Source organism: Nilaparvata lugens, chromosome 9, assembly GCF_014356525.2.
Source record: "Nilaparvata lugens isolate BPH chromosome 9, ASM1435652v1, whole genome shotgun sequence".
Classification (NCBI taxonomy): domain Eukaryota; kingdom Metazoa; phylum Arthropoda; class Insecta; order Hemiptera; family Delphacidae; genus Nilaparvata; species Nilaparvata lugens.
Window position 1 is genome coordinate 30,147,150 of NC_052512.1, and position 21,470 is coordinate 30,168,619.

At 34.8% G+C, this 21,470-nt stretch overlaps 1 protein-coding gene across 3 annotated transcripts; it reads left to right on the forward strand.

Moving 5' to 3' along the window:
* The first annotated feature begins 349 nt into the window (after positions 1–349).
* On the forward strand, positions 350–16,913 carry LOC111044841 (ABC transporter F family member 4). 3 transcript variants are annotated; one of them, XM_022330074.2, is made up of 5 exons: positions 350–688; positions 8,953–9,378; positions 10,900–11,010; positions 14,021–14,265; positions 14,308–16,913. In XM_022330074.2, exons 1-5 carry the CDS (start codon positions 618–620, stop codon positions 14,604–14,606), a joined length of 1,152 nt encoding a protein of 383 aa, XP_022185766.1. In that variant the 5' UTR covers positions 350–617; the 3' UTR covers positions 14,607–16,913. The 3 variants fall into 3 exon arrangements, with proteins under 3 accessions (XP_022185766.1, XP_022185765.1, XP_022185767.1); XM_022330073.2 differs by having other exon boundaries at positions 14,021–16,913; XM_022330075.2 differs by lacking the exon at positions 10,900–11,010 and having other exon boundaries at positions 14,021–16,913.
* The last annotated feature ends 4,557 nt before the right edge of the window (positions 16,914–21,470 follow it).

The window sequence follows — 21,470 nt, forward strand, 5'->3', positions numbered from 1 at the left end:
TCTATAGACGGTAGCAGATACAGGTTTATTGATGTAATATTTTCTGTCCATTCTTGTTTAATCAATATCTATCAAGCAAGAAATTATATTTTTCAATAATTTCATGATGAATTTTAGTAATTGAGATGAAATATTTTAATTAACTATCAATTCTACATTGTTCAAAGACGATCTATCAACAGAGCAAAGCAAGAAAGAGATAACGCTGTCTGCTTTGTAGAATGAAAGACAAGGATAGCAATACCATTGCTAATCAAACACTGCCATTATAACGTGGACCTCACTATATTCTCAAGGTTAAGTTTTCAAAGTATGAACTGAAAATAAACTGAAGAGAAAAACATACGTCAAATTGAGAGATAAATAACGTCAATCGATTGCCTATGGCTTTGTGTTTTATTAACAACACACAGTTGACTCTTTGGAAGAATTGAGGGTAGTACGTTTCGTTATATTAGTTTCAAAAAGTATTAATTTAGAAAATATCACTTTCACCGTGAATATTAACAATTTATCTCATTCAAACGAATGATATTAGGTTTGGGTGTATTGTTCTTGTGTTTATAGTTCGAGGCTGAGAGTGGATTTTAACCGTATTGGAAATCTATTCAGAAGAGATGTTTTTACTTTTGAAATTGTCAACCCTGATTGTTCTAATCAGCTTTGAGTTGGATTTGCAAGTCGACGGGTAAGTCCGCATGAATTCTACTAACAATTAGGCTACTAACAATTATTAATCTATACTATAATAAGGAAAGAACTGGCTTATATACGTACGGGATAGGAAAATTATGTTTGACACGTCATCATCATGTCTCAACTACTGGACTGATTCACTTGAAACTTTGCATATAGATTCTTAATTACCGAGGATGGTTATAGGCCTATTTTCAAATTTCAAAGATTTCATTACGTCATGTTCTCAGCTTTAAATATTCACCCTTCCGAAGCACGGGATACCTGCTAGTATTTTAACTGACCGAGCGACGAGAGGTCTAAGATTCAAGTCAACGGTTTGGCATTTCTCTTAATGTTTAAATGTTAAAATGTTCATATGTTGCGCATTCACGACGAAACGCGGTAATAGATTCTCATGAAATTCGACAGGTATGTTCCTTTTTAAATTGCGCGTCGACGTATATACAAGGTTTTTGGAAATTTTTGCATTTCAAGGATAATATAAAAGGAAGAAGGAGCCTCCTTCATACGCCAATATTAGAGTAAACAGACTATAGAATTATCATAAATCAGCTGTCTAGTGGACTATAAGGCTAGTTTCACATTCATTCGGTTCGTTTCGTTTTCGGCAAATTCCGATAAGTGTGAAACGGTAATTCGGTTTGAATTCGGTACCGAATAGAAACCGCATAGAACCGAACGCCCACTTGACACTAATAAATTCCATCAGGTTTCAATTCGTTGCTGGCGAGACGCTACTTTCACACACTTTCGGTTCGTTTCGTTTTCGATTCGTTTTCGGCAAATTCCGATAAGTGTGAAACGATGATTCGGTTTGAATTCGGTACCGCGAATAGCAACCGCATAGCACCGAACGCCCCCTTGACACGAATAGGTTTCATCATATTCGAATTCGTTGCTAGGGAAACGGGAAAAAACAAAGTCTTTTACACACGCTTGCCTTTTTTGTTTTCATTTTAAACTGATATCGTGATTATCTGTTTCAAAATTCTCCAAGTCAAAATCATATGGTCAATTCATTTCTGTTAGTTCACAGGAACATTTCTTTCTCAATGAATAGTTTGCTAAAAAAATATGAAAGATATAAATTAAAACTCAGGGAGAACTTTTATTCTTTTATTATTTTTTTTATTTTTCCACGAATATTACATGATTTCATCAATGGAGAGAAGAGATGAAGTTTATATACCATGTGTTAAAACAAGAACAAATTTTCAATTCAAAAAAATCATCTCTCTGAACATCAAAAATTAACAAAATTAAAAAGAAACTATTCAAATAATTCACAATTTTTAATTAATTTTGAAATTTTGTTGTTCAAGAAATAACATATCACAATTTAACACAAGCTGTTATATTTAAATATACAAGCATGAACTGTGAAAATCCAGACACAGCTGTGTTTGAGAAGAAAATACCTAATTGGAACCGTACGAATTAAAACCTGACATGTATGAAAGCCTCATTCGTTTTCGGTAACGAACCGAACCGAACCGAAAACGTACCGAACCGAATGAAACCGAAAGCGTGTGAAGCTAGCCTAACACTACCCGTTCAAAAGCATCGAACATCTTGAAAATGTATCTTTCCATCAACGTTAGTAGACAGTTGACTATAATACTACCCGTTCAAAAACATCAAACATCTTGAAAATGTATCTTTCCATCAACGTTAGTAGATAGTTGACTATAATACTACCCGTTCAAAAGCATCGAACATCTTGAAAATGTATCTTTCCATCAACGTTAGTAGACAGTTGACTATAATACTACCCGTTCAAAAACATCGAACATCTTGAAAATGTATCTTTCCATCAACGTTGTAGACAGTTGCAGCCATACTTGTCCTGATAACAGCGCTCACACTCACATTCCGGGACGACACGTCACGGTACAATAGGACAGAAAGCTCTATGTTTATTTAGGATCCTTCTAGACATTTCAAATTGATAAATTATTTATTAATTTTTGAAAAAACATAACAACAGGTCAATGTAACTTACTGAGCGCGAGATCTACTGTTCACAGAATCACTAGTACTACCCGTTCAAAAACATCGAACATCTTGAAAATGTATCTTTCCATCAACGTTAGTAGACAGTTGACTATTTATAATACTACCCGTTCAAAAACATCGAACATCTTGAAAATGTATCAGTATCAATGATACAGTTTTTTGATGTAATATTAACCGTTCATTCTTTTTTTAAATAATCAAATATATTTCATTAAACAAGAGATTATATTTTTCAATAATTTCATATTGAATTCTCCTAATTAAGATAACATCTTTTGTTAATTAATTATTAATTCTACATTGTTGAAAGACGATCTGACAACAGAGCAAAGTGAGAAAGAGATAGTGCTATTTGTCCGAGCGAAGTGAGGTCTAAGATTCAAGTCGACGGTTTGGCATTTCTCTTAATGTTTAAATGTTTTTATGTTGCGCATTTACGACGAAACGCGGTAATAGATTTTCATGAAATTCGACAGGTATGTTCCTTTTTAAATTGCGCGTCGACGTATATACAAGGTTTTTGGAAGTTTTGTATTTCAAGGATAATAAAAGGAAGAAGGAGCCTCCTTCATACGCCAATATCACCGTAAAAATCAGACTATAGAATTATTCATCATAAATCAGCTGTCTAGTGGACTATAATACTACTCGTTCAAAAACATCGAACATCTTGAAAATGTATCTTTCCATCAACGTTAGTAGACAGTTGACTATAATACTACCCGTTCAAAAACATCGAACATCTTGAAAATGTATCTTTCCATCAACGTTAGTAGACAGTTGACTATTTATAATACTACCCGTTCAAAAACATCGAACATCTTGAAAATGTATCTTTCCATCAACGTTAGTAGACAGTTGACTATTTATAATACTACCCGTTCAAAAACATCGAACATCTTGAAAATGTATCTTTCCATCAACGTTAGTAGATAGTTGACTATAATACTACCCGTTCAAAAACATCGAACATCTTGAAAATGTATCTTTCCATCAACGTTGTAGACAGTTGCAGCAGACCTGATAACAGCGCTCACACTCACATTCCGGGATGACACGTCACGGTACGATAGGACAGGAAGCTCTATGTTTATTAAGGATTTTTTCTAGACATTTCAAATTGATAAATACTAGTAGTTCTGTGAACAGTAGACCTCGCGCAGTTGTAACCCGCAGACTCCTCTTATATTGTCCATCAGAGTAAATCCTGTCTGTATGTCGTGTCGGCGAGATATCGGTGTGAAAGCGGCTAATGGCTGTTGGGGTTGGTGTATCAAAAATGCTAACATCAAAAGCTAATCTCCTTCAAGACATACTGGCAACAGGACAACCCAAGTTTAAAGCAGAGAAAGTTCGAGAGACAATGTTATTTTTAGTTATTAATTGCATGCGTGTTATTGCACGCAATAAATAGTTCATTTATTCATTTATTCACAATAGAGACAACGGGTTTCCCCAAATATGTCTCCTTAACAATAAAAATTGTACAGATACAAATGAAAAAATAAAAATAATACGAACTTATGCAATAATAGATAATACAAACAACAAAAATATCACCTAATTCAAAAAAGAAAAATACAAAGATTTCAAATACTTATGAAAATAGAAAAATAGAACAAATTGAGAAATCAAAATTCCAAAACTTATAAGAATTAAAGAATATAATAACAGATAATGAAAAAGAATTATCAATATAATAAATAACATATAACTGAACGACGTTCCAAACCATATGCATATCCACACTGATACACCAACTATTTATTTGATCGGATCATGCTTACACAAGATTTGATATAATTATTATAATTACTATTACTAGCTGGCCCGGCGAACTTCGTACCGTCAAATAGTTGATGCATCTCATGACAAACTTTAGCTTGATGCAAACCTCAAAATCTATAACCCATACTAACTGACAAATTAATTGATCTCGCATATCATTAATCGTCGTGTAGTTTAAGCTATGCTATCTTTATGCATAAATCACATGTGCTCCCCCGTCCACTCCTTTCACTCACTCAAAACATGCAGGGGATTTAAAACTATTATAAAAATCTGGTGTGGCGCACTCACACAATTTTCCTTGCCGTTATGAAAATTGATCACCTGACGCTAGTGTTCCCGCGCATCTCAAGTCTACTATTCAAAGATCTGAGACAGCTGGTGGCAGGACAATAAAGCTGGAAACACACGAGATCTGCTATCTCTTCATAGTAAATGATTTAATAGAATCAACAATTGCCAACAGTTTGCAATTGAATAATCACATTTTCTCGAATTTCGAGCTTATTTTCAATTTTAGGTGAAAATGTTACTGAAAATTAGTTGTAGAGATTCTCATGCTGAATCTTTTCCACTCAATTTTCTCTGTTTAGATTGTATCTGAAGCCTGATAATTGAGAATCTAAAATCAAACTTTGCATAGATGGGGCGGAGCTCCTGAAATTTTTACAGATATGAGACTTGTGGCAGTTGATAGAGCTTATCGATGACTATTCCAGGTATAACTTTAATCGAAATCGTTGGAGCCGTTTTCGAGAAAATCGCGAAAACCCCTGTTTTTGACAACATTTTCTCCATTTTAGCCGCCATCTTGAATCGCATTTGATCGAAATTGTTCGTGTCGGATCCTTATATAGTAAGGGCCTTACGTTCCAAATTTCAAGTCATTCCGTTAATTGGGAGATGAGATATCGTGTACACAGACGCACATACACTCATACACACACACATAAATAAATAAATATATATATATGTGGATTTCGACGCCACCCTCAGAAGATGTCGTCTGCGATGGCGACGAAACGTCAGACTCAAGTAAGTCAAAACAAACGGATGTACCCGGTTAATTCTTTTACATATATATATATATATAATCATAATTCATATATTAATCATATATTAATAATCATATATTATCAAACCAGTCTCAGCAGAGAATTTATTCAGCCAGTTGTGATGCCACACTCCAAAAACAGCACCAAACTCTACACTCCACTACTACACACACACACAAAACTCTACACACACACACACACACACACACACACACACACACCACACACACACACACACACACACACCCAGACCAATACCAAAAAACCACTTCTTTGGACTCAGGGGACCTTGAAACGTATAGAAATTTGGAAATTGGGGTACCTTAATTTTTTTCGGAAAGCAATACTTTCCTTACCTATGGTAATAGGGCAAGGAAAGTAAAAAAATCTAATGCATGACCTTGTGGAATAGCCGGAAAATTAATTGCTTCACAAACTTTTTAAATAATTGGTAAGTGACGATGAACCCTGATGTCGGAATTATAATTGGAGAATCGAGGGTTTCGATAGAAATCAATAGTGCAAAATTGATTACTTTTATCAGTAATAACTTCAAATACCAACTTTTATTAAAAACTTGCAGGTAACTCGTGCTCCGCAAGGGTCCAAATGAAAACTTGACCTACTGAAATCTTGAAGAATTGAAAATATGCCTATTACCATTCTCGGTGAATTAAGTATTGAAAAATTCGATTAATAATAAGTCTGAATAAGTAACTGAATACATGTGACTAATAGCTAAAATATGTAATAACTGTAACACTAATATAAATGTAACTGAATGAGTAACTGATATTCAAATAAGTAACTGGCTTTGGAGGATTTTAATGGATTTCATTTATATAGATAAAACTAGCCGTCAAGCTCGCTTTGCTCGCCATATCCGTCTAGCCAGGGGGCTCCGCCCCCTGGACCCCCGACTGGGTCGTCCAAGAATGAGATCAGCAGGCTCGCTTCGCTCGCCTGCATTTTTCATTTGAGCATTGTTATCATATGTTAGGACAATCCAGTCGAGGGTCCAGACTAAACGTCTGGCTAAACGGATATGTCGAGCGAAGCGAGCCTGACGGCTAGTAATATAATATTTCCAGGATTGAAGTAGCAGTGCCCAATAAATTTTTCCGCGATAAATGCATTTAAATCTTCAACTTGGTGCCAACCTAACAAAGTCAACTCAACTTAATGCCAACCTGACAAAATTATTAATTTAGTTGCCAGTTAACAACTGTTTCGAAGAGGTACTCTATCTAGATTATAGCTCTATAGTAACATATGATATATGATATGGAAATTTCAATTATAATTAAGAGATTGGGAGAAGAAGAATATACATGCTAAAAGACGAACTTTAAACCCTTAAAAACCACCCTTAGAGTTAAAATATTGCCAAAAGATTTCTTAGTGCGCCTCTAAAGGGCCAACTGAACATACCTACCAAATTTGAACGTTTTTGGTCCGGTAGATTTTTAGTTCTGCGAGTGAGTGAGTGAGTGAGTGAGTGAGTGAGTCAGTCAGTCAGTCAGTTAGTGAGTGAGTGCCATTTCGCTTTTATATATATATATATAGATTATCCAATTATTCGAAACAAAGCAATGTCTTAAACACCTGAGGCCGTACTGCTGGATGGTTACACACATAACCGTCATTTTGTTTTTATTCGGGGCGTTTAGAATAGAATACATGAGTGGTTATGGAGCAGCACACACTCTTGTCTACTATCTATCGACGGCTGTTGGATGACGCAATGATTATAACAGCTGATTTTTATAGCCTGCTCACAAATCTTCTCCCATAAGGATTACATGTAAACTTTGAAGGACCGTAGGAAAGAGTCCTGAAGTCGGATTATAAATTTGATAGGTCATAGACCTGGTCCTGAACATAACAAACACATCTAAAAAAAATCATCAAATTCGGTGTACACAGAAAAAAGTTATTGAACGTCAAAATTTGAGGCTCGATTTTTATTTATATAGATAACGCTTTCCGGAATTAAGCGTGAGAAAACTAGAAGACATCTAGGCGCCAGACAAGTGTTATAGGTTCTTTGCAGCATAGAAATTGCATTCAATGAGGCATGTAATTTATAGTCTACACAGCTCCATTATGCCTCCATTATGAGAAATGCCAAACCGTCGATTTGAATCTTAGACCTCACTATTCATTTTTGAGAAAACATAACAACAGGTCAATGTAACTTACTAAGCGCGAGGTCTACTGTTCACAGAACTACTAGTATAGCAAAGATGCATGCCGGGGACTATTCAGTGAAATTAGAGTTATAAAGTAACCTGATCAACGTTACTGCTCCAAAGTGAATAATACCATAGAGGAACAATAGCGTAAGCAGATATCCCATGGTATAGGGCGTTTATGTTGCAACTTTTACTGTTATCTCCAGCCGATTACTGTCGATTATTGTCGATTTTTACTGTTTTGTTGGGGTGAGAGTTTGTGAACGGCACAGTATGAGAGACTTCGAGTGTCACACAGCTTCTCGGGAAAGAACTACGTGGACTATCGGCTTGAGATAACAGTAAAAGTTGCGACATAAACGTCCTATACCATGGGATATCTACTTACGCTGTTGTTTCTCTATAATACACTACTTTTGATACACTCCTCAAGTTCATAATAGTAATCTTTTCGTTATAATGGCACTATTTAATTATATTGGTGATGCTATCCTTGTCTATGATTTGACAAATCAGATAGTGCTATCCTTTTCTACCTTCCCTACGTTGCCTGATCGTTTTCAAAAAATGTAGAGATATTTAATTTCAATAATTAATAACATTTTCCATTCAATTATTTATAAATATATTTCCTCGACGAATAAAGTATAATTGATTATTTTTAACAAGAATGAACAGTTAATATTACATCAGATGTACTGGTATGTTTATACTCTATCCTCCATACAATGCAGTGGCAAGGCAGAGAATCGGCAACACTGTTCTCCCATCATCTTTCACTGTCATTATAACGTGAACCTCACCATATAGTGTGGTCCACGTTATATTGGCAGTGAAGAAAGATAGCAGAACAACGTTACCGATCCTCTGTCTTGTCAATGCCTTCTATAGACAGTAGCTGATACAGGTCTATTGATGTAATATTAACTGTTCATTCTCGTTTAAAATAATCAACTATATTATTTTATTTATCAAGAAATTATATTTTCAATAATTTCATAATGAATTCACTAATTAAGATGAAATATTTTGTTAAATAATTAATAATTCTACATTGTTGAAAGACGATCTGGCAACAGAGCAAAGCGAGAAAGAGATAGCGTTATCTGCTTTGTTGAATGAAAGGCAAGGATAGCAATACCATTGCTAATTAAACACTGCCATTATAACGTGGACCTGACTATAGCACTATTTTTCAGGGCTCCAGTCGAAAAGAATGACCGTGGTAAAAAGTTGTCTCACAAAGCTGAGGAGCAGACCCACTCAGAAAGACATGGTAGTAGCAGTTATGAGTACTACGACGAGCCTGAGGGCAATCATGATACTAAAAGAGAGAATCACGATTCAGGCAAAAAGGAAGAACATCTTGGAGAGGGAGAGAGAAGAAGTGGAGGAGATAGAGAGAAAAGAAGTGGAGGAAAGAGAGAAAAAAGAAGTGGTGGAGAGAGAGAAAGAAGAAGTGGCGAAGGAAGTGGCAAAAAGGAAGAACATCTTGGAGAGGGAGAAAGAAGAAGTGGAGGAGAGAGAAAAAGAAAAAGTGGAGGAGAGAGAGAAAAAAGAGGTGTTGGAGAGAGACGTGATGAAATTGTGGAGCCTGATAGAAACAGCAACAAGCTTGATAAGTGGTAAGTTTCCAATGAAAAACCTTTATATTTTACCAAAGACCTTAAAGATGCATAGACTCACATGCAGCGCTAGTGTCGTACTTGAAATTGAAATCCGCCATTGAGGGGGCAACCCATAATATTATTACATACCAATGCCACCAATGCCTTTGTGATCTATAGTATTACAAACAAATAATATATAATATCTCGTGCTAAAATACCCCAATGGCGGCCTTCAATTTCAAGTAAGAGCTATCATTGGGAAGGCATAGGCATTGTGGTTCTATATCTCTTTAAGGTCTTTGTATTTTACAATGCTTGTTGGCCGAAGCGAAGCTGAGATCTTAGTACCGGTTTCCCAGCTCGGGATTTACATAGCTAAGTTCTAGACTTTAAACAGCTGGAGTCAGAAAATTGGCTTTCCCAAACGGGGCGTAGTCACAGTCCACGTTTATATTGAATTTCGAAAAACTATAAAACTGAGCACAAAATAAAATAAAGAGAAAATAGTGTAAAGTTTTAGCTATTTTGGATTATTTAGGAATGTTCCATTTCGTCAAGGGAAAACGTTTCCAATAATATATAGAAATGAGAAAATAAAGATTATCATAAAATCTGTGAGTACGCCCCGTTATGGAAAGCCAATTTTCTGACTCCAGCTGTTCAAAGTCTAGAACTCAACTGAATTCCAAGCTCTGAAACCGGTCCATAATCGTTTATGGTTTAAATATAAACATTTTTTAAACATTTATTTTCTATGCTTTTTTACTCCATGCTGAGGCATAATTTTGTCTCACTCCCATACACGCACTCGCTAACCCACTTTCATTATCGACAGACATCGAAAATCTCAGCTGTTTTCCAAGGATGAATCATCCTTTTTATGTCTTTCAGCGAGTTATCCTAGGGATGAGACCTAGTGCAATCAAATTTTTATACATATAAAAATATAAACATAAACGGATCACTTAATATTGTAGAATTATTGCAGTTGCAGAATTCTTCTGAGCATTATTATTTATCAAATAGATGGTACATATGGTAAAGAAGTGATGAGGTCCACGTTATAATGGCAGTGGATAAAGATAGGAAAACAGCGTTGCCGATCCTCTGTCTTGTCAATGCCTTCTATAGACGGTAGCTGATACAGGTTTATTGATGGTTCATAATATTAACGGTTCATTCTCATTAAAAATAATCAATTATTGAGCAAAAAATTACATTTTCTATAATTTCACAATGAATTTACAAAACTAAGATGAAATATTTTGTTGATAAATTATGAATTCTACATTGTTAAAAGACGATCAGGCAACAGAGCAAAGCGAAAAAGAGGTAAGGCTATCCGCTTAGTGAATGATAGACAAGTTTAGCAATACAATTACTAATCAAAAACTGCCATTATAACGTGGACCTCACCATAGATTATAGTATAAGTATTATTATATATAATTGATTATTAGTGTATTATATGTATCAGATGCAGTAGTTGCAGTTTCATTCTAATTACAGTACAATAATTTGATACATTTTTTCTAGGCCGATTGCAGAAATTGGAATACCAGTGAATATTCAGTGTCCCAACTGCAATAAGGTTTTCAAATATCCTTTGCAATTTGTTCTCTTACCGGCTTCAGGCGAGACCTCTTAGTTAGTAGTAAATTTTTATACCGTACCGTAATTCCATTTTTCATATGATTTTTTTTTATAACGTAGGCTAAGCATGTTAGATGAAAAGTACATATTGGAACACAATAATTATGATTATAGTTATCATTGATGAGTATCTTCTAATCCCAAATTTTGATAATGAATAACACAGCTAGTTTCAACTCTTTAAAAAGATGAGCCATTTTCAAGCTACAGATGAAAATTATTGAATAATAATTGCATGTATCCAACTTGTAATTAATGAATAATAATAATTTTTATTAAACGAAAATCCAAATCGAATGCTGTAAATCATTATGAAGTTGTCAATTACCCTGTTGTCAATATTTGCAGTAGCAGAAGTCTTCGGGGTGATACGCAGAATTTGATTTGGATTCTCATTTAATAAAAATTATTATTATTCATTAATTACCATTTCAATAAATGTAATTTCTCATTAACTTGCATGATTAAGCATGAATATTAGCATGATAACAAGTACATCTCAGCACCTAATCAAGATATAACCGACTTTCATTTTATCCTTTCTATGATGAATAGATCTACTACAATAAATTAATTTTCACCACACTGCACAGAAAGCAGCTGTTTTCCAGTCCCTACGTAGATCTGAAAGACATTGTTTGCAGACGACTCTCGTCTGACGTCAGAACAGGTTTCTTTCCGGCCTAGGCCGGAAAGAGTACCCTTTCCAGCCGCTAACATGGAACTAAGAAAGGTGATCAAAAAACAGCTGATCAAAAAACGTTTTATTATTTGTGTTCATTATTCAATAATTGAAACATTTATAGCCTAATAATATCATCTTATTGTCATTTGAAAGGATAAAAAAGTATAAACTCAACCTCCCACATAATTGAACATCATCTTTTAGGTTATTTAGACAAATCAGAATAAAAAATAAAAATACTTGGACAATTTCCTGATATTCAGATTACCTCAGATTTGCTAGAGCTATGACCTTCCACTTCTGCTTTCGGAACAACTACAACTATTATTATATATATATATATATATAAATTGTTTATTTTTCTGTGTGGCGAAAAACAGTCGCACCACGGGCAAAAATGTTTTTCTGCTCTAGGTGCGAAATATACTATTCTCATAGCGTTTTATCATATACGGTATCTATTGTTCAGGACCTTATTCCCATACAAAGCCAGAAAATTAGAGAAGTTCCACTTTATATTTATATTCCATATAATAAAAGTTCACGCTTCTGTTTTTCGAGAGAAAATGTCACGTATGAAAGTTTAGCTCCTTCCAAGACCTTTAAAATTATGTATCTCCATCTGGACTCTAACTGGACTCTCCGCCGGGAAATCTAGTATGGGGAAAATGTAGCTCCCATTTTGCAGATCAAATGTACATTTAAGATTATCGAACGTTGAAAAAATAGGCTATGAAATGAATTATAGGCTATATTATCTTAAAGGTCATGAAATGACCCATATTTTTCACAGGTAGGTAACATTTTTCTCGAAAAACATACATTTTAGCAAATAAGAGTGCAATGATCACAGGAACCCAAGTAGACTAAAACGTATACAGGAATGTTCTTATCACTGAAAGTGGTATTACTGGATTTGGCGGAAATAGCTGAAAACTGGAAAATGAACCGAAAAGACGTAGACTACATTCAATATGATACATCTACTTCGTGATAATAATTAAGGACTGAAAATTTTGTGAAGTGAACAACTACAAGACAACCTATTTTCGGACTATTTTTTATTGTTTTGAAGGGACGGATTCAAGGATCCAAAGGTTCAAAGAACCCCACAAGTCAACTGAAGCTTATTGTGTTACCAAGTAGTATGTTAGTTAGGCAAACCAATACCTGTGTCCTTTACAAGAACCAGGAGTTTTCCCCTATGCTAACATCCCATTCATCACCCGGTTGCTTGTCGCAATACAGTGTGATATGCTTGGCAGTCTCTTCAGACTGATTAGTCCTCGTGACCTACGTGAGTTCCACTCCTGGCCTTCTTTGAAGGTTCTTCCGCTGAGGAAGGGGTAGCCAAGTTGCCTCTAGGGCGCTCGGCCACCCTTGACTCAGCCTCTTGACCCACATTTTTGCCTGGAGTTTCACCCATCTCTGTTCTCTTGGGTTTATTCTTTTTGCCCTCCGAAACTTCGCAGGGTCAAAAGCCTCACCTCTCCCAAGAAGTTTTGCCTGAATGGCCGCCCTTCTTTGAGCAGTGGTGAGGTTTGTTCTCTCCACTCAAAACTCATTACCTACGTGAGTTCCACTCCTGGTGTTTTTGTAGGTCCTTCCGCTGAGAGAAGGGACGCCAAACTGCCTCTAGGGCGCCCGGCCAACCTCGACTCAGCCTCTTGACCCACATTTGTGCCTGGAGTTTCACCCATCTCTGGTCTCTTGGGTTTATTCTTTTTGCCCCTCCGAAACTTCTCAGGGTCAGAAGCCTCACCTCTCCCAAGAAGTTTTGTCTTTGAGCAGTGGTGAGTTTTGGCCTCTCCACCCACAAACTCGTGACCTACGTGAGTTCCACTCCTGGCTTTTCCGTAGGTCCTTCTGCTGAAGGAGGGGTCGCCAAATTTCCTCTAGAGCACCTGGTAACCTTTGACTCAGCCTCTTGACCCGCATTTGTGCCTGGAGTTCCACCCATCTCAGGTCTCTTGGGTTTTTCTTTTTGCCCCTCCGAAACTGCCCTGATTGAGCACATCCCGTGAGTTTGAAGGCAAGGCAACTTCTGGAGTTGCCTTGGGATCCCTTTTAGTCGCCTCCTGCGACAAGCAGGGATACTGTGGGTGAATTCTGGTTTTCAACACATTCTTGAGTTGAGTACGATGCTCGACTCAAAGCTCCCCCAACCCACAGAGGGGATTTTTTCGGACTATGTGTAACCTCATCTGAATTTGGGAGAGGAATAGCACAAGGTTACCTCATTTTTTCTCTCCCCATCATTTTGATGATGTACTTATTGTATGAATCAATAAAGTATAAAGTATTTGTACCATGTTCCAGCACTGGTACTTTGAAGGGAGGCATGGCGAAAATTGGAAGTACTATAAAGGATGGTATCAGAGGTCTGAAACGAGGACCTTCAGATCCAAAGAAGGATAACAAAAAGGGTCCTCTACCTGAACAATCACCCGCAAACAACCTCAAGTCTGCAAAAGATCTCAAAGAACCAACCACAGGAAAGATGAATGCAGTACTTGGGAACTTGGCAGCTAGATCCAAAACACTTGTGAGCAAAGTTCAGACAGGAGCAGCTGGATCCAGAACACTTGTGAGCAAAGTTCAGACAGGAGCAGCTGGTTTGGAAGGAACTCTGAAGAAGAATCTGCCTAAGACTCCAAGTCAAAAAAATATCCAAAAAAATGATGGAGTGGAAAATAAAGGCGACTCCCCAACGGAGAAAAAGAATGCAGATAAAGATGAAAAAACCGGTGAATTGAAGAAAGGGAAGAATGCAAAGAAGAAAGATGATAAGCGTGGAGTGAAAGCTGAGAAGTCTTCAGAGCCGGAAAACGCAGTTGGCAAAAAGCCAGAAAGCCGAAAGTCAGGGAAGACTGAAAAAACCAAGAGGTCTGAGTCCGAAGAGTGAAGAGGTCGATCCAATAAAGATGGTGGAGGACCAAAAGTTTATCGTGCTGGAGGTATATAGAGTATTACTTAATAATAAAATAATGTAGCCTATATCTATGGATTTCCAATAACTATACACTATATACTCCATTTTATAGAATACCGGTATAGACAATTTTAGATTAATAAATAGTTTTTTATTATAGTAAATTTTGGGTTATTTGAATTAATAATGGAGATACATTGTTCTACAATATCTAAAAATAATATCTTCTTGAAACTTGAAGATGGTGTAGATCACTGAATCTAGTTGTTATATTATTAGTCAGTAGAATCAGTAGTTTGTATTATTAATCTATTAATTTCAGAAAAAGGGTACTATATTCTATTTCATAAATAAACTAAAAGCAATATCTAATATATTATTTATAATAGTAATGGTATATTAAATTATTTTTCCTCCACCTACTGTCTAAAGCTGCGTTTACACCAAAGTTTTTAACAAAATGTTAATAACTTAATCCTTATAGATTCTATTAGATTGAACGGAACTTGACAAACACATATGTTCATCATGTGTATGATAAGTTATGTTCAATCTAATAGAATCTATAAGGATTAAGTTATTAACATTTTGTTAATAACTTTGGTGTAGACGCAGCTTAAAGAGCCTACTCTACTCCCTGAAACATAATAACTACTAAAGTGTCACTTTTCGCTCTCGGGAGGAAAAAACAGAAAAACTCCCTAGAGCGTAAAAGTAACTCCATTATAACATGGGAAGCATCTCTATTTTAAAAACTTACATTTGAAACTTAGACCAGTTATAGCTGGCCTAAAATTTGAAATAGGTTAGAAGATCTATGCTCAGATGAGGAAGCATTTATAGAGTAGTCATTAAACCAACTAAATTCAATACATGAACCAGACATTTGATCAATATATGAAATATGTGTTTCATGCTGAAATTATTACAAACTTCATATCAGTATTCTATAAAAATGTATGAATATTTTTTTATATTCAATGTTTTTCAAAATACCAACCAACGAATATACCGCATTAACTAATCAAATTTGAAATGGGAAATTCATCATAGTGTTGTAGTCGAGTTGGCGGCCATTGTTGTTACAACTTTTGCTGTAAGCCTTTTTTCTTAGACAATGGTATATTGCCATTTCCATGTATTTACATTATGAATTGTTTAATATTTGTAAAGCAAAATTCTAATCTTTTCAATTAGAGGGGAAGCATTCATGAGCATAACACTCGGTCAGGATTGATCTGGGGCGTGCTAGGCTTGCCAAAACACAAAAAATGTACTGCTATAAAGGAGTGAGAATTTTCAACAGGTTATCACTGGAAGTACGGATTTATTATCTTGATAGTTTTAAGAGAGCAATAAAAGGATGGTTGAAGCATATAGAGCATTTTATTCAATTGAGGAATTGCTGGTCTGTAATTGTTATCCATAGATAAAATATTTGAGTAGCCTATTTGTATTTTAATTTGTAATATTATAATATATATAACGTGTACTTGTATACAAAGTATCAATGTTACTGTATCCTTATGAAGTGACTTTTGTCAATGCAATTATTTTGTTTGTGACAATAAAACATTCTTGATTCTTGAGATAGCACATAGCGCTGTCGGTGGTGAACTGTGTGATTACAAGCCACCTGTTTAATTTCTAAGTTAACGTTGTAACACATTTTACTGGTTATGTAAGTTATTAAAAATTATTTTATTTACAGTTTTTATAAAAATGTAGGTGGAGGGTAAATTTTGTGTGAATATTAGTGAAAAATGTTTTTTCTCCCTCAGGAAAAATGTTGCCCTCGGCTTCAAACTTTTCCCTCAGGGAGAATAAGCAGTACTTTTCACTCTAGATATACAAATAACTATTGCATAATATACTCGACTAGTATTATTATTATCATCATATTATTTTGAGTAGTCACCATTCGAGTATGTTTCAATGAAAATAATCATTAGAGGAGGAAGATTTCAAGCTTCAAATATATTTTTCATTAATGTTTGATAGTTTTATTTTATTAAGAAATGCTGTTTATTATCTAGCTTCATTTTTGTTTAGTTTGTCATGTCTTATACCAAGTATCAAGTGTCACTCCTTTTATAGGATTCTGTATAGGGGAACAGAAGTTGGCTGAAGCAAGCTCTATAAATACAGGTCATACATTCAATATTTTTTTCGAGAAACGTTGTTGGCTATCTGTGTGAAAAATTTTCGATTTCCATATTAATCAAACTGAATTATCATGTGAATTTCAATTCTTGCAATAAAGAACATGTTCATGAAGCACTCTTGTTCAATAATAATTTTTATTACAATTCCATCATCCTTTTAGTTTGTCTATAAAGTGAAATTTTTTAGTGAAAATTTATCTAGCTTCATTTTTGTTTAGTTAGTCATGTCTCATACCAAGTATCAAGTGTCACTCCATTCGTAGGATTCTGTATAGAGGAACAGAAAGAATCTATTGGCTGAAGCAAGGTCTATAAATACAGGTCATGACACATTCCCGTGATGCATTGCAAAATCGCCATTTTATGGGGTTCTAGTTCACCAATTTTCAAATTAATTAATCAGCTGTTATCATTATAGATTGAACAACATAATGTGTTATTTTGTTCAAGGAATATTGCTGGCTTTGAATAATTGTAAAATAAATTCTTCCCATATAATAATCTAATATTTAGATTCCAACTAGGAACTGAATTGTTGATTTTTAGATTAGGAACTTTAAACTCTTTTCGAGGTTTGCCTTTTGTCCCAATGCCTTATGAATCATAACAAGTTATTCAATGTGTCCCTTAAATTTTGGTCTCTTAAAGACGTAAGAATAATTAAATTTGGTCTCTTAAAGACAAAGATAATCTTCAATTGAAGAAAGTATTTATTGTAAAGTGTTGTTTGAATTTAAATATTTAATATAGAGGCAATCAATCATCAAATGTTTTTTATTTCGGATTCCTCACCACTGGAATAGTACTAGAAATTTCACTAACCCCTCCACCATCGGGGTCTCACATGATTTCCAAACTTATTTATAGTTGTCTGAGAATTTAGGTTCTCAAAAGACACTATAAAATTGGTAGCAGAACGTACGGTTAATTAGTGAATTTTCTGGTCCTATTTTTGTGTTGGAATTGGAAATTAAAATTTGAAATGGGAAAATTGAATTCTGATGGAATATTATTAAATTAATGAAATTTTAAAGTGATTTAATGAGTAGCGGTTTCCAGACTATCAGGTTCCATTAATTTATCTAAAGTAGGAAAAATTTTAGTGATATTGAATTATCAAGCTTTTCAATTGTGTAGAAGTAATAAGTATTAATAATTAGTAGATTTGATTATAATAGGATAACATGGCGGTTACACTGGAAATAGTGAAAACGGCATTTACAAGTAACCGTGTAATTAATTCATTTTTGTCTCATAAAATTAACCCAGATGTATTAGTAAAAGATGAACTTCTGTTCGAATTGGAAATCCTAGGTTTAGATAGATCGGAAATGCAAAGTCAGACAGTTGATTGTCTGAGAACGTTGTTTAGACAAAAGATCGCTCACCTCACTGAACGTAGACAAGTGTCCTATGAAACGTTAAGATCTCATAGCACAATAAAGGAGATTAGCTCTCGAATTCTATATTTATTGGAAGAATTTGAATCAATGTCGGAACTGACTAGAAAAGAAATTGTGAAATTAGAATCGAAGATTCTTCATTTCATTTCAGTGATTGAACAATCTTTGAAAGCCTTTCCAACAATAACACCAGATAAACAAGGAAAATCATTGACCTTGTTGTATGAAATGATAAATATGTTGCCTTCTATCATTGCTCGTACTGTAGATTTGCAAAGTAAACAAGTTAAGAGTAGGCCTCCTTCTCCAGCTAATATGAAATCGCCTAGTGCATTCTCATTTCCAAATACATCAAATGTTGTAGTTTCAAATCAACCAGGTACAAGTAAACTATTGAATATACCTTCTGTGAACATAATAAATTCGCCAACTGGAGAGGTGAATGCAGCTGCAGGCCCTGACAATAATATAATTTTGAGTCAAAATCAAAATCAGGTACAACATTCAATGTATTCAAAAATACATAACCCCATTGAATCTTTGACTAAAAATTTGAAACCTACTGATGGTCTAAGCATTCATGATATCATTTTTAACAATTGCACTAAAAATTCAGTCATTTTCTCAAATAGATGACGGCCAGATGCTAAAACTATTAGTGCCATTTACAGTTGGGCCTCTATGCGATAAAATCACTATGGCGATCAATTCAAGTCACTCTTTTGATAAATTCCACCAGGAGGTTCTGAACTATTTTGTACCACAGAGACTTATGTCAACAATAGTCAAAGATCGATTTTATCGACTGCAAGCGCCGGTTGAGCCTATATCAGCTTATGTGGTGTCGATAAAAGAGAGTGCTTTGCTATTGAGATTGGAAAAATCAGAAGCTGAAGTCGTATCTACAATATTAAGTGGTCTGAGTCCTCACGAAAGGTCAAGGTTAATTTTCATGAACAAACCTACAACTCTAGCCCAATTAGATGAAATCTGTATCCATGCACAAAATTTACATTTTGCAGACATCGAGAGAGATGCTTTCTATAGGACTGATAGGGATAATAACAATACACCTCAATTTGAAAGAGACCCATAAATAACTATCCCAACAGAGGACACAGGCAGTTATTTGTTTGCTATAAATGCAATGGACCCAATCACATTGCAAGAAATTGCACTAAGAATTTAAACTTCAACCTAGCCTCATCAACAAAAAAAAACTTAGTGTCAAAAGTAAATAAAGTAGAAAAACAATCAAAATTGAAATCATTGAAAAATAAAATTTCTAATTCTAAGAAACGTTTCATTCAAAATTTGCAAAGAAAATCTGAAAATAAAGTGTGTGGGATGATTTATTCTAACAAAGCTCTTCCCTTTGTACCAGCGAATTTCAATAATGGTGAAACTACATTCCAATGTCTAGTTGACTCTGGTTCAGCGTTTTCAATAATAAAAGCCTCCACACTTCAGAAAATAATTAGCAGTAATAAACTTAAAGAAATTGAGATCATTGAAGATCAAGTTATTTGTTCGACTGCAAACTCTTCTAAATTAGTTATGAATACGTCGTGCATTTTGAAAATTAAAATGGAAATATTCTCATGGAAATTCCGATTTTTAATTGCTGATAACTTACCAGTTGAAATAATTTTGGGATGTGACTTCATAGAGCACTCTCAGATCCTAGTGAATTTAATAAGAAGAAACTTTTTCTTTGACTTCAGTCCTCACTTGAAATTTCCTTTAATCAATAAAGATTTTTCTAACAATTCCGAAATTCAAGTTCATAATATCATGGAGAGACTGGCCCCGATGGACTTATCGCATTTGAGTTATTTTGATAGGAGTAGTCTAGAGAAATTGATCAGTAAACACGCAGATGTTCTGACTGAGAAAATTGGATCAACCGATCTAATAAAATATGATATTAAATTAACATCCAACAAGGTTGTCAGATCTCAACCGTATTCCATGAATCCAATCAAGTTAGAATATCTAAGAAAAAAGATTCAACAGCTACTAGATGAAGATATAATTGAACCCTCAACCTCGCAGTACTCGTCACCTTGTTTATTGGTGCCCAAACCAACTCCAAATTCTTATTGTTTGTGCATTGATTATCGTCGCCTAAATAAGATAATAGAGTTACAGTCAGCTCCATTAGGAAATCTTCACGAATGTTTTCATTATTTTTCGAATGCTAAGTGGTTTTCGTGCATTGATTTGACTAGCGCTTATAACCAAATCCATTTGACTGAAAAATCGAAGCATCTAACAGCGTTCATAACACCATTTAACTTGTATCAATTCAAGCGTTTGCCATATGGAAATTGTGATCGCTTCCCAATATTGTGCTGATTTTGGTTTGCCAAAATTCGTGAAAAAATTTTCTTTCCGAATCATATTTTACACGAAGCAGTGTGTGATTTCATAACTTTATAATATTTTTGACAACATTAACATTTTATCAAAATTTTTGGAGAGGAATAGTACAGGCTTAGCCTAGTTTTTCCTCCAAATAGTCGTAATATTATATTATATAAAAAAAGTCGTAATAAGTCGTAGTGGGATCAGCTGTTTTGACCAACTTAATGCAGAAATTGTTTGGTGAGTTGCGTTTCAAGGGACTATTTTTTTATTGGATGATTTGATTATATATACTGACACTCTCGAAAATCATTGGGAATTATTAGATGAAGTTTTCTGTAGATTAAAACGATCAAACCTGACAGTGAACCCTCAGAAATGCAACTTTGCTGCTAACAAAATTAATTTCCTAGGTCATTTGGTTTCTCATAATAGTATTTCGATCGACCCAGAAAGAACAAAACCAATTGTTAATTTTCCTGCTCCAACTAAAGTAAAAGGAATTGAACGATTCTTGGGAATGGTGCAGTTTTTCTCTAAGTTTATCCCCAACTTAGCACAGATTTCAGCCCCATTGAATGCATTGAGGAAGAAAAATGCGAAATTCATATGGAATGATGAATGTCAAAAATCGTTTGATAAACTAAAACAGATTCTGTCACAGCCTCCGCTTCTAAAAATGGCTGATTTCAATGAGAAGTTTATTTTGAGCACTGATGCTTCTTCAATTGCAATAGGATGTGTGTTGGGTCAGATGCGAGATGGAGCTTTTGCCCAATCGCTTATGCATCACGCACCCTATCACCATTAGAACGAAAATATTCCACCTATGAAAAGGAAACTTTAGCTGCACTTTATGGAGTTGAGAAATTCAAATATTTCCTTGAACATACAAAATTCAT

Excerpts from the sequence above, each read along its gene's own strand:
- LOC111044841 (XM_022330073.2), top strand. The coding sequence starts at position 618 with ATGTTTTTACTTTTGAAATTGTCAACCCTGATTGTTCTAATCAGCTTT. Across the intron at positions 9,379-10,899 it reads AGCAACAAGCTTGATAAGTG|GCCGATTGCAGAAATTGGAA; the intron begins GTAAGTTTCCAA and ends CATTTTTTCTAG. Across the intron at positions 11,011-14,020 it reads GCTTCAGGCGAGACCTCTTA|CACTGGTACTTTGAAGGGAG; the intron begins GTTAGTAGTAAA and ends ACCATGTTCCAG.